Source organism: Dromiciops gliroides, chromosome 4, assembly GCF_019393635.1.
Source record: "Dromiciops gliroides isolate mDroGli1 chromosome 4, mDroGli1.pri, whole genome shotgun sequence".
Taxonomy (NCBI): Eukaryota; Metazoa; Chordata; class Mammalia; order Microbiotheria; family Microbiotheriidae; genus Dromiciops; species Dromiciops gliroides.
Genome location: NC_057864.1, coordinates 276,620,080 through 276,635,053, shown reverse-complemented (window position 1 = coordinate 276,635,053; position 14,974 = coordinate 276,620,080). Strand labels below are relative to the sequence as shown.

General features: G+C 36.4%; 1 protein-coding gene across 1 annotated transcript in view; it reads left to right on the top strand.

Moving 5' to 3' along the window:
* LOC122755023 (dystonin-like) overlaps positions 1 to 14,974 on the top strand; it is a 646,765-nt gene that overhangs the window by 520,501 nt on the left and 111,290 nt on the right. The window contains 12 exon segments of the mRNA XM_044003425.1: positions 304 to 799; positions 2,657 to 3,183; positions 3,186 to 3,232; positions 3,234 to 3,309; positions 3,311 to 3,451; positions 3,453 to 3,724; positions 3,726 to 3,814; positions 3,817 to 3,875; positions 3,877 to 3,970; positions 3,973 to 4,022; positions 4,024 to 4,109; positions 4,111 to 4,145. Of these exon segments, the coding sequence (XP_043859360.1) occupies positions 304 to 799; positions 2,657 to 3,183; positions 3,186 to 3,232; positions 3,234 to 3,309; positions 3,311 to 3,451; positions 3,453 to 3,724; positions 3,726 to 3,814; positions 3,817 to 3,875; positions 3,877 to 3,970; positions 3,973 to 4,022; positions 4,024 to 4,109; positions 4,111 to 4,145 (1,972 nt within the window).

Sequence of the window (14,974 nt, the reverse complement as noted above, 5' to 3'; positions counted from 1 at the left end):
AGCAATTATTAGTTTGTCCATATTGACTTAATGTATAAAAATTCACATCCCAGGTTTTTTTTTCCACTTTTTCCAAAGAGCAAAATTGATAATTGAGTTTTATTTTTATGTTATCATGATAGAGTATGACACCTTTGGATAATGATAACACTCATTGATTTAAAGATAGGCTGCAATGACATGGACTATTGGGAAAAAAACTTTAAAATAACATAAATATGTATTTTTTAATAGAATTGTTTATTAGTTTTGAAATTTATTGTTCTATTTACCATACTAAATCAGGTTTTCCCATTATTCCAGATTCTACTAAAAGAATTTGACACCCGGAAGCCTCAGTATGAACAGTTAACAACAACTGGTCAGAGTATTCTAAGCAAACCAGCTGAACACCATCCTCTGCGTGCAACTGTGAAAGAACAGCTGACGGTTGTGGCCCAAAAGTGGGATAGCCTGACAGGTCAATTGAGTGACAGATGTGATCGAATTGACCAAGCTATTGTTAAAAGCACCCAGTATCAAAGCCTGCTGAGAAACCTCTCTGATAAGCTAAGTGACTTGGATAATAAAATCAGCAATAGTCTGGCTGTGAGCTCACACCCCAATGCCATGGAACAGCAGTTGGAAACAGCCCAGAAAATGAAGCAGGAAGTAGAACAGGAAATGAAGAATATAAAAGTGGCCCAGACCCTCTGTGAAGAGTTGTCAGCACTGGTTGGAGAGGAGTACTTAAAAGCAGAACTCAGTAGGCAACTAGAAGGAATCTTAAAAGCATTTAAAAATATTGAACAAAAATCAGGTTTGTGGATTTTAATCAAAGATATGTATATCTCTGTATTTCTGTCATGTTTTTGTTGAGGGTTTGGGGGAGAAGGGAGAAAGATAAGAACACATATGCTATATCTTTCCCGTTTCTTCTTGCCACTCATTCCTAGGACATAAAAAGAACTTGTTCAATCATTACAGTAAAAGAGAAGACAAATTATCTAAAAGATATGATCAGTAGATCCCTGAAATGCCTACTGTCCTCAGGGCCTGTCTTCTTTCATTACAGAACATAGTCTTGGTTTATTACTATCTCTCTTGGTGTGATTTACAAATACATATATTGGAATTGCATTTTTTGTTGAGTTTGCAGGTTGCTGTTAAATTGTTGTTCTGAGACAGCTGTAAAACACCTGTGTTTTCTGATAAACCCACTCACAACAGAAAACACAATAAAAAAAACCCAATTGCCTACAAAAGGCCCTTCTTCATATCTTCATGTGCTGTTGTTGTCTTAGCCTGGTTATTATCAAAGAATGTTCTTGTGTAGGATTATTTTAAATAAAGTGGTTGCTTGTTTTTTACATTATTGTGCTCACTTGCTCATATCTCCTGGTGGTGAGAACATATGTAGGTTTTCCCCAGGGCAAATGGTGGTGAGCTCTGGGCAGAGAGGCTAGTGGAACATTAAAAGAAACAAAATTTTATTCTACATTTATTTAGCCTGTGTGGAAGGCATCTCAGGGTCTTGAATGTAGTTTGAAATAAATATTCATTGCTTAACATTAGTAGCCGTTTCTCCATTGTGACTGACTAAACATTCTTAAAAAATTAAGCAGTTAGGGGGCAGCCAGGTAACACAGTGGATAAAGCATGGGCCTTGGATTCAGGAGGACCTGAGTTCAAATCTGGCCTCAGACACTTGACACTTACTAGCTATGTGACCCTGGGCAAGTCACTTAACCCTCACTGCCCTGCAAAAAAACAAAAACAAAAACCCAGTATACACAATTTGGGGTTAGCTAGGTGGAGCAGTGAATAAAGCACTGGCCCTGGATTCAGGAGTACCTGAGTTCAAATCCAGCCTCAGACACTTGACACTTACTAGCTATGTGACCCTGGGCAAGTCACTTAACCCCCATTACCCTGAGCAAAAGACAATTAAATTTTTTATTAAGCAGTTAGATTAAGAAATAATTTAAATATTGAAACACTTTCCACACAGTATCAGAGCATTGTTTGCTCTCCTTTATTAGTCCCCAGGTGATTAAATTTAGAACAGGTAGGTGGTGTGTACTGGGCCTTGGTTCAGGAAGACCTGAGTTCAAATCTAACCTTAGACATTTGCTGTGTGACCTGGGCAAGTCACTTAACCCTGTTTGCCTCAGTTTCCTCACCTGCAAAACAGAGATAATAATAGCACATCCACCTCCCTGGGTTGTTGTGAGGATTGAAGGAGATAACAATAAAGTGCTTAGCACAGGGCTTGGCACATAGTAAGCTTTATATAAATATTAGCTCAAAACAAACATCAAAAACCAGACTAAAACAACAACAAAAAACATGGTTAGGTAAGCCTTGGTTCCAAGTTACAGAAATTTAGTGTCAAATTAAGAGATACTCTACCACTTTGTTGTTTCACCTATATCTTCTTCTTCTCCTTTACTTGTCATTCCTGTACACTCTTCTACTTTTGTCATCTCTGTGTCATATCTCAGGTATCATTTCCCGTTCTTTCTCCCCTGATTAGGCCTAACTCCTGGTAGTCATTGACTATTTTAAAACTGTTCTGGAGTTCATTCCATTTGTTATTATTCTTTGATTCAAATGTTAATTATTACACATTCAGTCAATATCTTGTGACAAAATTAATCTGTAATGTTCTTTTCAGGAAATCATGTTCAGCAACTTCAGTCAACCTGTGCAAGCTCCCATCAATTTCAACAAATGTCTAAAGATTTTCAGGCTTGGCTGGGCACAAAGAAAGAAGAACAAAACCAATTTCGCCCTGTATCAGCCAAACTTGATGTCTTGCAGGAATTAATTAAAGACCAGAAAGAATTTAAGGAAGCTGTGACTGACCATTCTGATTCTTATGAAAAAACTATTGCAGAAGGTGAAAATTTACTATTAAAAACCCAAGAGACTGAGAAGGCTGACTTGCAGTTGCAGCTTAACACAATTAAAACCAACTGGGAGGACCTTATTAAGCAAATGACAGAAAGACAAGAGAAGCTGAATGATTGTTTGGAGAAAGCTCTTAAGTACAGAGAACACGTAGACAACCTTAGGCCATGGATAGACAAATGCCAAAATACCTTGATGGAAATAAAGGTTTGCCCAGATCCCGAGGAAACAGAGAAGTTGATCACTAAGGTGAAGGCTTTGCAGAAAGAAATGGACCAACGCTTTGGAATGGGGTGGAATTATTAAATAATGCCGCAAATAATTTGATCAGGCCAGTGAGACAGACAAGAGGTTGTTAGAGAAGAGAATAAGATATTGATCCAGAAAGTAGACATGGTAACTGAACAGCTCCATAGTAAAAAAACATTCACTGGAAAACATGGCACAACAACTTAGAGAGTTCCAAGAAAATATCAGAGAAGCCCACAGGCAACTTAGGTGTGCCAAGGAACAGCTGGAAGTTCATAATTCCTTAGGACCTCAGGCCTGCAGAGGAATATAAACACTTGACAGTTATGCAGGCCCAGCAGAAATCCGTCGTTCAGGCCTTGAAGCCGCCAGATAGAATCCATCAGTGCCAAAAAAAGTTTGCCCAGGACCTCATACTGGAAGCTTCAGATTCAAAGGGAACCTCAGATCTCTTGTTAGAGGGGCAGAATCTTTAGAACAAGGAACACAGTGAAGTCAGCCAGCAAGTTGAAGAAAAATGTTCTTTCTTAGAGGACGAAACGTCAGGCATTGGCCATTTCCAGAACACATCCGAGAAATGTTTCTCAGTTTGCAGAATTTGATGATGAACTGGACAGCATGGCTTCAGTGGGAAGAGACAAAGACACACTGCAAAGGCAGAAGAGTGATATCAGAACTTTCTGAAGAAACTAGAAGACCTTATCACTGACAACGAAAATGCCAATAAAACCTGCAAAAATGATGTTAGCCACAGAGGAAACATCTCCTGATCTTGTTGTGAATTAAGAGAGACTTAGAACTTTGAGCAAACAGTGCAATAAATTATTGGACTGGCAAAGGCCAGAGAGGAAGAAGTCGAAGGGACTATTTCCCGACTTGAGAGAATTTTACAATAAATTAGAGAAATTTCATAATCTTCTCCAGAAAGCCGAAGAACATGAAGAGTCACAGGGCACTGTTGGAATGGAACAGAACAATCAACCAACAACTTAATGTTGTTCAAGGTAGGGGAGATTTTTTTATTTTATGGATCTTTTTATTATTACAAAAAAGCAACTTCTAGTAAGCGTGGACATGGCTTTCTGTATTTTGTAGGGATTGCAAGTGGCAACTACGGCAGAGTAGTTGAATGTTGATAGTGATGGGTGTATGTTGCTTCAATGAAGTGGTTTTATCTGATGTAGAGAAAAGAGCAGAGTGGTTGAATGGCTGAGAGGTTTGGATTGAGTGAACCCAATGAATCTTTGTTGGTCTGTGGTAGCCCAGAACAATACAGTTCATCTGGTACTGGGTCACTTCTAGGACTGCAACTAGGAATTTGAGTCCTCATTGGAAACAGGCCTGAAGCAACTTTAGAAGCCCCAGGTACAGTTAGTAAAGATACTAGAAAACTCATGGCAATCATAAAAACAACTTGTTCTTAGCATCCTCTGGCCGGGAAAAGACCTATCCAGAATTTCAGTCAGCTGCTCTGGTTTTCTTTAAGCCCTGCTTCAGACCTGAGATCCTTCCTTAGTCCTATATCAAAACCAGTTTGATTTCTTATTTTTAAAAATTTCCCCCATTCTCTTCTGGAGTGAATTATGGCTCCTCTGAACTTTTCGCTCCCTTTTCATTTTATTTTGGACCATCCTCTCATTCTTCTTGATTTTGTTTTTCCAATATCCTTCCTATTTCCTCCCTTTATTGAGTTCATATATTTTGAACTTCCAAGTAACCTGCTTATCCCTTGCTTCACTGAGTTAGTCCTTGATTGACATTACATTTGATGGTGAAAGGAGAAGTGCACACTCAGCAGTGTGAGACTATAGACTATTAAGGTCACTGGGCATAAAAGAGGGCACTAATGATTAGACATTTATCTTGTGGGAATCAAGAATACTATTTTAGATATCATGTACACTATCAGAGTTTGAAGATATAAATGCTATGTCCTTGTAAAGACACTTGAGGTGTATGATACCATTTATACATAAAGAGGAAGAAAATGAAAACCATGGTGGGGGTGGGAAACCATTTCTTTCTCATTAGAAATGAACATTGGCAGAAGGTTGCAAATGTATTCACTAAATCAAATCCTTTATAGTGGTATTTTAGTTTCCTTTTCTCAGGAGAATTATTGCCTGGCCTTATAGGTCAGGACACATTGAGGCTATACTTATTTCTTTTTCTCTCTAGGTATTTTTTTCTTTTGTGGCATCATTTTTGTATGCTTTGTTTAGTAATTCAAAACAGTTCAACTGGCTTCACCAAATTTAGCAGTAATGGACAGGGTAACAATAGTTTGTCTTAAAGAACATTCAGGTTTCCAAATACATATCAGAAGCATCCTTCTCCCTTCGCTGTGATATTCTTATTTTAAAAGTGCAGTCCCTTTTTAGAAAACAACATGCTATGCACAACATATTTTTCCAAATCGTTAATAGTTTTATGATTCAGGCAAATGTGAAATCTGTAGAAACTCACATTAATTGTCTCCTTTCATCTTGCTCATAGAGAACTGGCCTCTGGGCCAGGAAGACCTAGGTTTTAAGTCCTTCCTCTTGACATGTACTGGTTGTGACCCTGGGCAAATCACTTAATCTCTCAATGCTCTAAGTCTACTCTAAGAGAAGATGTTGCAAAGAAAGTGCCAAATTGCACTTTAATATGGAGTTCCCTATATATAAAAATCACAAGTCTAGGTCCTTTTCCAAACCTATCTTGTTCATATAATTTGAGCTTAGGGAAGTCACGTCACCCCTTTTGAGTCAAGTTTTATTCATCCATAAGGATGAAGGGTATTTATCTAAATGATCTCTTAAGATCTTCTCTGGTGCTAAACATTCTGTGTTTCTTAAAGATTCTTCATGCTCATAGGAGTAAGGCACTACTTAACCTATTGTAATATTCTCAGGTTTGAATATTTCATATTTGATCTAGATTTTGTAGAATTTTTTGGTAAAAAAGAATGTGAGTTTCTGATGCAACCTTGTGAAGCTATTGCTTCAGTTTTGGTTGTAGGACGTTACTACATTTTTTATTTTAATTTAAAAAATCCAACATGAAAACACTTAAATGTATCCAGGTATTATTTGAACTTGTATAGGAAGAAGGCAGCTCATTTTTTGTTAAAGGCAAGTCTTTAAGCTGTCTTAATAAAAGATACACAATGGGGGGGCAGCTAGGTTGGTGCAATGGAGAGGACACTGGCCCTGGATTCAGAGGACCCGAGTTCAAATTCGACCTCAGACACTGACACTTACTAGCTGTGTGACCCAGAGCAAGTCACTTAACTCCGATTGCCTCACTAAAAAAAAAAATAGACAATTGGAATGATGGTAAATTACATGTAGTGAATTCTTCCTCCAATTATACATAAAGGTTTTCCTAGTTCCCAAAGTGATTCCAGAGAAAAAAAGGTGGCTTCTTCCTTTGGGAAATTACTTTTAGAAGATGAAGCTGTGAGTTGAAGTAACATGAGCTTTTTAACCAGTCACAGTTATACAGATTCACTTATTGATCATTTGTTGAGGGACTTTAAAAAATCAAGTGGATTAGTTAGCATTTTCTGTCTTCCTATCTTTCTGTTAATTTCAGGGGATAGTAGGAATTGACTAATTTCAATGAATCTTGATAAGTTAATACCTATCAATATGTGCTTTATGTTTGTTTGTGGTTCAGTGTAACACATTGAAACAAAACAGCCAATTTGTTTTCAAATCTTTATATCTTATGTAATTTCTAAACACATTTAGTGAAATTTGAAACATGACAGAGATTACAACAGGGGTGTACAATTGTTTTGTGAGTGTCAGTAGTTCATGGAAGCATCGGTTTATATTTTTATAATTAGCCCTGCTGAAAGAAAGTAATGTAATGGTTTAAGGTCATTGTTGTTTAGTGTGTGAACAGTTTCATATCTCACTTCTTTTTTTTTTTCCCACGGCATATTTCCCCACACAAGTAACCCTTTTCTACTCATTCTCCCTCTTATGCTTGTAAAGGGACACATATCATGTTGTCTTGCTGAATGTTGTTTGTAGATAGGGCACTTTAGACCCAGTCTTTTCTTAAAGATACTTTAATAGTAAAACTTGACAGGAAAATATTCCATAGCTGTCTGAAGTCCAAACAGTGATTAAGAACTGGTTCATTGAATTGTGAACTAAACAACGTTGAACAATGGTGATGTGAACAATCTTGGATTTTATGATAGTATCGTGTCTGACTTCAACTGTAAAGCTGATTGGTTCACAGTTTCAGATGTAGATTTTAACATTTCTAGGCATTTTGAACCTTAACTACAATACATAAATCTTTTAGGAAGCCACTCATATCTTGTGGAGAACTTCTATGCAGTGAGACTAAGCATTTGGAATTCTTGGACCTAGGACCTATACGTGCACATATCAGGAGTTGGTTATTAATTGGCCTAGCAAAGGAATAGATCGTGAAACAAATGTGTATGAAATGTTGAGAGAAAATACCAGTCTACTTCTTGCTTCAGTGATTTTTTAATACCATCCACTTTTGACCCTTAGATGTTCCAGTAGCTTTAGTTTTCCTTAATGTGCTCTAAATAAATTAACCTTGGAAAAAATTTTCCTTAATATAAAATGAAGTCATTTTCTTCTGAGTACTGAAATGGCATAAGGAGTTTACTCTCTCACCCAACAGAGGGCGCTTTTTGCTCAATAGGCCTTAGTGTGACTAAGTCAAAATAGTGTCATCTAAAGGGCAAATTTATTCTTTGACTTTTCCTAATGTATACAGCTGCACATTGTAGATTCTTTAAAATCTCATGTTTTTAGAAGAGTAAAAAAAATTAAATATTTGAAACACTAACTTAGAATGCAATGATTAAAAATGCATTTTATTCTGAACCAGATGTTCTGATTTTAAAAGTGGGAACAATTAGCTTTCATTCTGAAGAGGAGAGGGCCCCAAATTTACTGTAAGAACTATTTAGGATATCAAAAGCTAATGCCTACTGAACTCTGTGGAAACCATATCATTTTTGTGAGCTCTGCTTTTCCCCAGTTTTGCTACTTTCAAATATCATAAGCCATTAAATAGCATCTCACAGGATGCACTTAAGCTGCCAATTCTTTCTAACCACACCTGACATCTCAAGCACCAATTTGGTAGCTATTTATATTGTACTTCTCACTGTAACAACTAAATTTCTACATATAATATCACACACTGAGCATTTTGCAATGGGGAGGGTGTGAATAGCTCACAGGTGGATTTTGAAAATGTAGGTCATGGTGAAAAACCATACTCCTTTCTGGCCTGTGCACCTCATTTAACCTCATTTCCTTCTTGTTCCATGGCCTTTCTGCCTACAATGTGATTCAGATACTCCCCCAATAGAACAAGTTCCAGTGCTAATGCATTCATTCTCAGGTAGACAGTGTTCTAGAGTTTGCAAAAACACATTCCCATTCATTGTCTCATTTGAATTTCACAAAAGGAACAGAGTATCAGATTTAGAAGGGGTATCAGAGGCCATTTGTTCAGATCATACTTAACCAGACGTCCTCTCTACAATTATCCAGAAAGCATGATTGTGATCCAACGATCTTACCTTTGCCTCAAGATTTCAACAAAAACAATAATATTCATATCTTGAATTTGTATAGCACTTGAAGTTTCCAGATGTGCCTTATAAAACCCTATATAACAGTTGAGGAAACTGAGAGTTTACAGATTAAGTGGTGTGCTCATGGTCCAGCCATATCTAGTAAGTATCAGAGGCAGAATTTGCACTTGTAGTTTTCTGAATTCACCTAACACCTTATCCACTGGGAAGGAAAGGAAACAAGAACTTATTATATACTTACCATGTGCCAGGCCTTTTGCTAAGCTCTTTACAAATGCATCTCATTTGATCCTCACAAAAACCCAGTGAGGTAGATGCTATTATGATGTCTATTTCACAATTGAGGAACAAAGGTGAAGTGACTTGCCCATGGTTACACACCTGTAAGTGTCTGAAGCTGATGGGTCTGGAGTTAAGAAGACCTAAGTTCTAAGTCCAGTCTCAAATACTAATTTTGTGGCCCTGGGCAAGTCACATCACCCTTTTTGCCTTGGTTTCTACAGTTCTTAAATGAGTTGGAGAGGGAAATGACAAATCATTGTAGTATCTTTGCTGAGGAAACCCTAAGTAGGGATCACAAAGAGTCAGACATGATTGAACTTCAATGAAAATAAAGTAGAAGACAGATTGGTAAGGGAAGCACTAACAAGTGAGGTTGGGAGGGTCCAGAAAGACTTCATGCAGAAGATGATACTTAAACGTATCTTAAAAGAAGAGAGAGAGTCTAGGATGCAGAGTAAGGAAGAAATTTATTCCAAATATGTGGGGACGACCAAGAGGAAAATTCTATATTTAATATCATGGCTCAGGCAGGAGTATTAGACTGGAACGGGTGGGCAGCATCCTGCAATTCTAGTTCTTGGCTGGTATTGGTAGTATCTGTAACTTTGGGTAATTATTTAACTTTTTGTGAGCCTCATTTTCCTTTCTCTAAATGGTGAAAGTTGGTTGGACTAAACAAACTATTAAAGGGCCCTTCTGATTAGTGAATTCTAATTCCATATTAGCCATTCTTTCCCTCTTTACTACCAATAGGGGGAAATTAAGAGAGAGATGCAAGAGAGTAGATTGGAGGAAGAATCTAAAAGCAAGAGTTCTGCAGAGTAGAGCCTTGAGCACTAAGGTTGGAGTCAGCCGAGGATGGTAAGAATAGCTAAGGAAAACACAAAGGAGCTACTTCTTGGTGTTCATGATAGAACCATTGCTCTGAATAGATGTGAAATGATGGAATTCAAATGACTAACTCGAAGTTGAAATTCAGGATATATATGTAGGAGAGTGCACCTAGACACCCTTGATGACTTGAAGTCATCAGACCCGAATGATGTCTATCTCAGGGTACAAAAAATACTGGTGCTGTGGAGGTCACTTTTCAGTCATCTTTGGAATCAAATTCATGGAATATGAGGGAGGGTTCTACAATTAATTGGAGAAGGACAAATGCTAGTTATTATCAATTGAAAAACAAAGGAAAAAAGCAGATTCTTCACACTCTGAAGAAATGTCTGATCTTGATTTCTGACCAAATTTCAGAACATAATGTGGTCAGGGATGTCGGTGAGTGACTAGAAAAAGAAATAGTAATCCTGAAGAACTAGATCAAGACTAGATCAATCGAGGTTAACTTCAATTCATTTTTTTGACAGGGTTACTAGAATTTAACTAGATTTTAGCATTATTAAAGCACTTTATGCCTTGGTCAGAACATATTCGGAATAATATTTTCAGTGCTGGACATCATGTTTTAGGAAGAATTGTTATGTTGTTTGTCCTTTTTTTCTGGAAGAGGACCAATGACATCACGGGGGATAAACTGAAGAGAATGTATAGAAAGGTGATAGGAATGGTAAAAGGACTTTGAAATTGCACCACATGAGGATTGGTTGAAGGAGCTGGAGCTGATTGGCATAACAGAGGGAAAATTTAGGAGGGAAATAATATCTGATCTCAAGTGTTTTGAAGGCCTACTTTGTGGAAGGAGGCTTACATTTGCTCTGCTTAGTCTTGGAGGAGCACTAACAGCAATCAGTAGAAGTTGAAGAGATGGATTGGGGTTCACTTTAAGGAAAAGATACCATAAGGATGAGACCTATTCAAAAGTAACATATGTTGTCCTGTGAGGGTAGTGAGTTTCTACTCTAGGAATTTTTATGCAAAGACAAAAGATGTCCATTTGTCAGGCATGGTATGAATGATATGACCACAAGTCATTTCTAATTTTCAGTTTCTTTGAGTTTTTGAAGAATTTCCTAGTAAATATGGTTCTGGTAAAAACAAATAAGCAAACAAACAAAAACCAACCAGAATGGTAAAAATGGTTTTGGTAAAAAAAAGAATGAATTGCCAAGGAATATATTTCAAAATGGGATCTTTTCAGTTTTCTCTTGCTGTTTTGGGGACAGTTTTTGATCAGTGTCTGGAGTGAAGATGAGCGTGGGATTATTCCCCTAGTTTCTCATTTTTAGTCTCTTTATTCTTGTATATAAAATTCAGCAAGTAGGTGATGACTTTCTAGAATCAAAGCAGTTTATATGTTAAGAAATAATTCCTCATGTGTACTTCACCTGGACCCCACATGTTTAGGAGAATATTCATGTTAAATTCCAGACATTCCAAATCACAACTGATAACAGTTTATCCATTTCACAATGTGGCCATGCATGCCTCACAACATACCAAACTCTCTTGTACTATAGCCACTGCATTATTGCACTATCACTAAAACACTGAGAATTGATCTTGGAAAATTATTTTTGAACAACTTCTATGAGCACAGTCTAGTGTCCTTTTCATTACACTACACTAAAGAAAGTACTATGGAATGGGAGCCACATGAATTTGGGAAAGGCAATGAATTTCTATGGACTCAGGTGAGAATTTCTATTGTAGGATTATTAGGCCATTTACCAAGTTCACCTGCTGGCAAGGTGCCAGTGACTGTGTTAGGTATGGAGATTCAAAGAAAAAGATGAAACAGTCCCTGCCAAGTAGTTTCATTCTTTCATTTATCTAGATCGCACTTTAAGGAAAGATTTAGTCTAAAATGTAATTTGGTGGTCATGCCTCTACTCTGTTTCACTGTATGTGAAGGTTCTGCCACAGGTTTCTCCCATCAGTGATTGTTTCTGATGTCATCAGAAATGATTGTTTCTTTGATCTATGTGAATGAAAATACAGGTTGATATGTCTTTATTTTGTGGGGGAGAGGGATTTTCTTGGGGATAGATGGGAAGATACAGAAAATGTATGAAATGATTCTTTGTTTAGAAAGTCAGTCCAAGACTGATAATATTTAGTCCTTATCTAGGTAAGATACAAAGGTAACCTACATAACATTGATAGCCATAGTATGTATAAATTTGTCTGATTGATTTTCATGTTATTCAAGGAAAATAGTCTAAGATCAGGAGTAAATGGCTCTGTTTTCTTTTCAGTCTTCTTTGACTCTGTTACAAAAAGGAAAATTGAACATTCTTTCAATCTGATTAGTATTGACAGAAATGTTTCGTTAAGGAAACCCATATTGAGTGAGCTCAGTAAAAATGGATTTCAGTGAACCTAATTAATTTTATTTAAAATGAATAGCCTTTATGCATTTCATATTAAGAAGGCTTTGGGTAATAACCAAGTGTTGGCATCATTTTTGCTTTCTTTCTTGTATTATTTTAAATTTGACATTTTATAGACATTAAGTAACTTCATGGGATGAAAACTGTAGTAGCACAGACCTCATGGATACCATAACCTACAAATATAACAAGATAGTCCATGCTTGGTAAAATATTACCCAAGATTCCCTAACAAAAGGTACATATGAAAAATTTCTGGTTTAAAGAGGGTAAATTATTATTAGAAAGGCTTTTACAACCCATGGAATTGACTTTTTTTTTTTTAGTGAGGCAATTGGGGTTAAGTGACTTGCCCAGGGTCACACAGCTAGTAAGTGTTATGTGTCTGAGGCCAGATTTGAACTCAGGTACTCCTGACTCCAGGGCCGGTGCTCTATCCACTGCGCCACCTAGCTGCCCCGGAATTGACTTTTTCATGGGTGTTGGGTTATAAAAAGTAAAGCCTTTTCCATTGAGAAACAAAGGTACACTTTTATCATGATAGCTTGAGGTCTTATGAGAACTATTCAGTCTTTTCTCTAAGGAAACTTTCTAGTTTCAAAGTTAAAAATATAAAAATGTGTTAGTTTTTATCAGCTAATGGTTCCTTTGTTTCCTGAAGGACAATGGAAATTGCTACTGTTAAGGACTAATCTTTGTACTCAAATGGCAAAACACATACCTAAAGAGACAAGCTTCATATCTGGACTTCATAAGAAACTGTACCAGGCAGAGATTTCTGTCATTGAGCTTGAACAAAATTGCAATTCACCACATAGATGTTTGTTCTTCTGAGATGACTAAAGATAAGAGCATCCTGTCTTCTCTGGACAACAGTGCATTCTTGCCGTTTCTGATACAGTTTTGCAAGTTTTTCCTTATTCACAGTTTTAAATTTATCTTTAAAGATAAATAAAGTTTAAAAAGCAGGCAAAATTACCATGTTTTAAAAAATGTTTTGAGCAAACAAAAAGCAGTTTTTGTTTCTTGATCAGTGTTATGTTCATCTTTCTAAAGTAAACTGGCCTCAGAAATCACCATCCACTGATTGGCATATGTTGAGAGAAACTGGTAGCAGCCTATTAGTACAATAATGCTTTCAACAGCATCTAATTTTTGTTTTTGTATATATGGGGAAATAGGGTTGACTGATCTGCAAAAGAATGCCTTGTTCATACTCAGTGATGTGTTTGTTTCATTTGATACCCCAGATCTTGAGATTACTATCTGTTTGACATGGTTTAATATGCAATGACTGGGTCCAATATATTAAATACTAAGGGCTTTATATTTCTAAGTAATTATAACAACAAAATAATAGAGGAAATATAGGTAAGATTAAAGTGGGAGAATATAAGTATTATTGGACATAATTTGATGGAAGCATCTTCAGATAAAGTATAGGTACATATATCACAGCTATATCCAAATTGGGGGCACTAGTATAACTCTCGTAATTACAAATTTTAATGAAATAATAAAAGTAGGCATTTTACATAGATCAAATGTTAAACATATGTAGTCACATTTTTACTTTGGTTTCCATTCTGTCGATGTGATAGCTACTTTGGTAGGTGTCATATGATTTAATGCTGAAAGATAGGAAATTTCAATAGAATAAAATTCCTCTTAAAATAAGGAACTTTTTTTTTTCTGGAGTGCTTTGTCTAAATTCCTTCTTTTCATTTGTGTACATATGATACTCCCTCCCCTCACAGAATATAAACCTCTCAAGGCAGCTCTCTGGCATAGGGTAGAATCACTCAGCTTCGTGTCAGGAAGGCCCGAGTCTGAATTCTGCTTCAGACACTGTGTCAGTTACCCTACACAAGTCACTTTCTCAGCCTCAGTTCTGTCATCTGTAAAATGGGAATAACAACCTCTTTAAAACGTTCTTGTGAGGATTTAATAAGATAATATGTAAAATATTTTCTAAATCTGAAATTGCTGTATACATACTTGCTAATTATTAGTTGCTATCATGGGATTGAATCATTTAAAAAATGATTGCGTCCTCAGCACCTAGCAGAATCCTTTAAACATAGTAGGTGTTTAATCGGTGCTCTACAAAGAATGAAAATTAGTATTATTTAAGTAGCTGTGCTATTGGTCTTCCTTTCTTCTTTCCTCTTTCCTTCTTTGCTTTCCTTCCTTCACCATTGAATTGTCTAAATGTGAATCTTTTAATTCCAAGATAACTGTATACTGTTCCCTATCAAAATTGCTAAAGTTCACATAAAAAAAAAATCCAGCCATGTGACTAAATGTAATATAGTAGGAATAGTTCTGGAGTTGGAATCTTAGGACCTGGATTTGAATCATGGCTTCTGCCACTTACTGTCGTTTATTTCCTCATTTGTAAAACAAAGGTGTTGAATTTGTTGACCTCTCAGGTACCTTTACCTTTTCAGTTTGTGATTCAACACTAGTATTAGTAGAATTAATTGGAAATATCGTTTTCTAACTAGACAAGCAAAATTTAAATGCCCCTCCTGCCACCTCAGTTTGTATTCAATAAAAGCTAAGAGAATATCCCTGTAACTTAGCATTGGCCTTTTGTGTGTGATTTTTAAAAAATAAAATTCAGATAATATCTATTTTATATATACATTTATATACTGTACTTGAGACTGGTCAC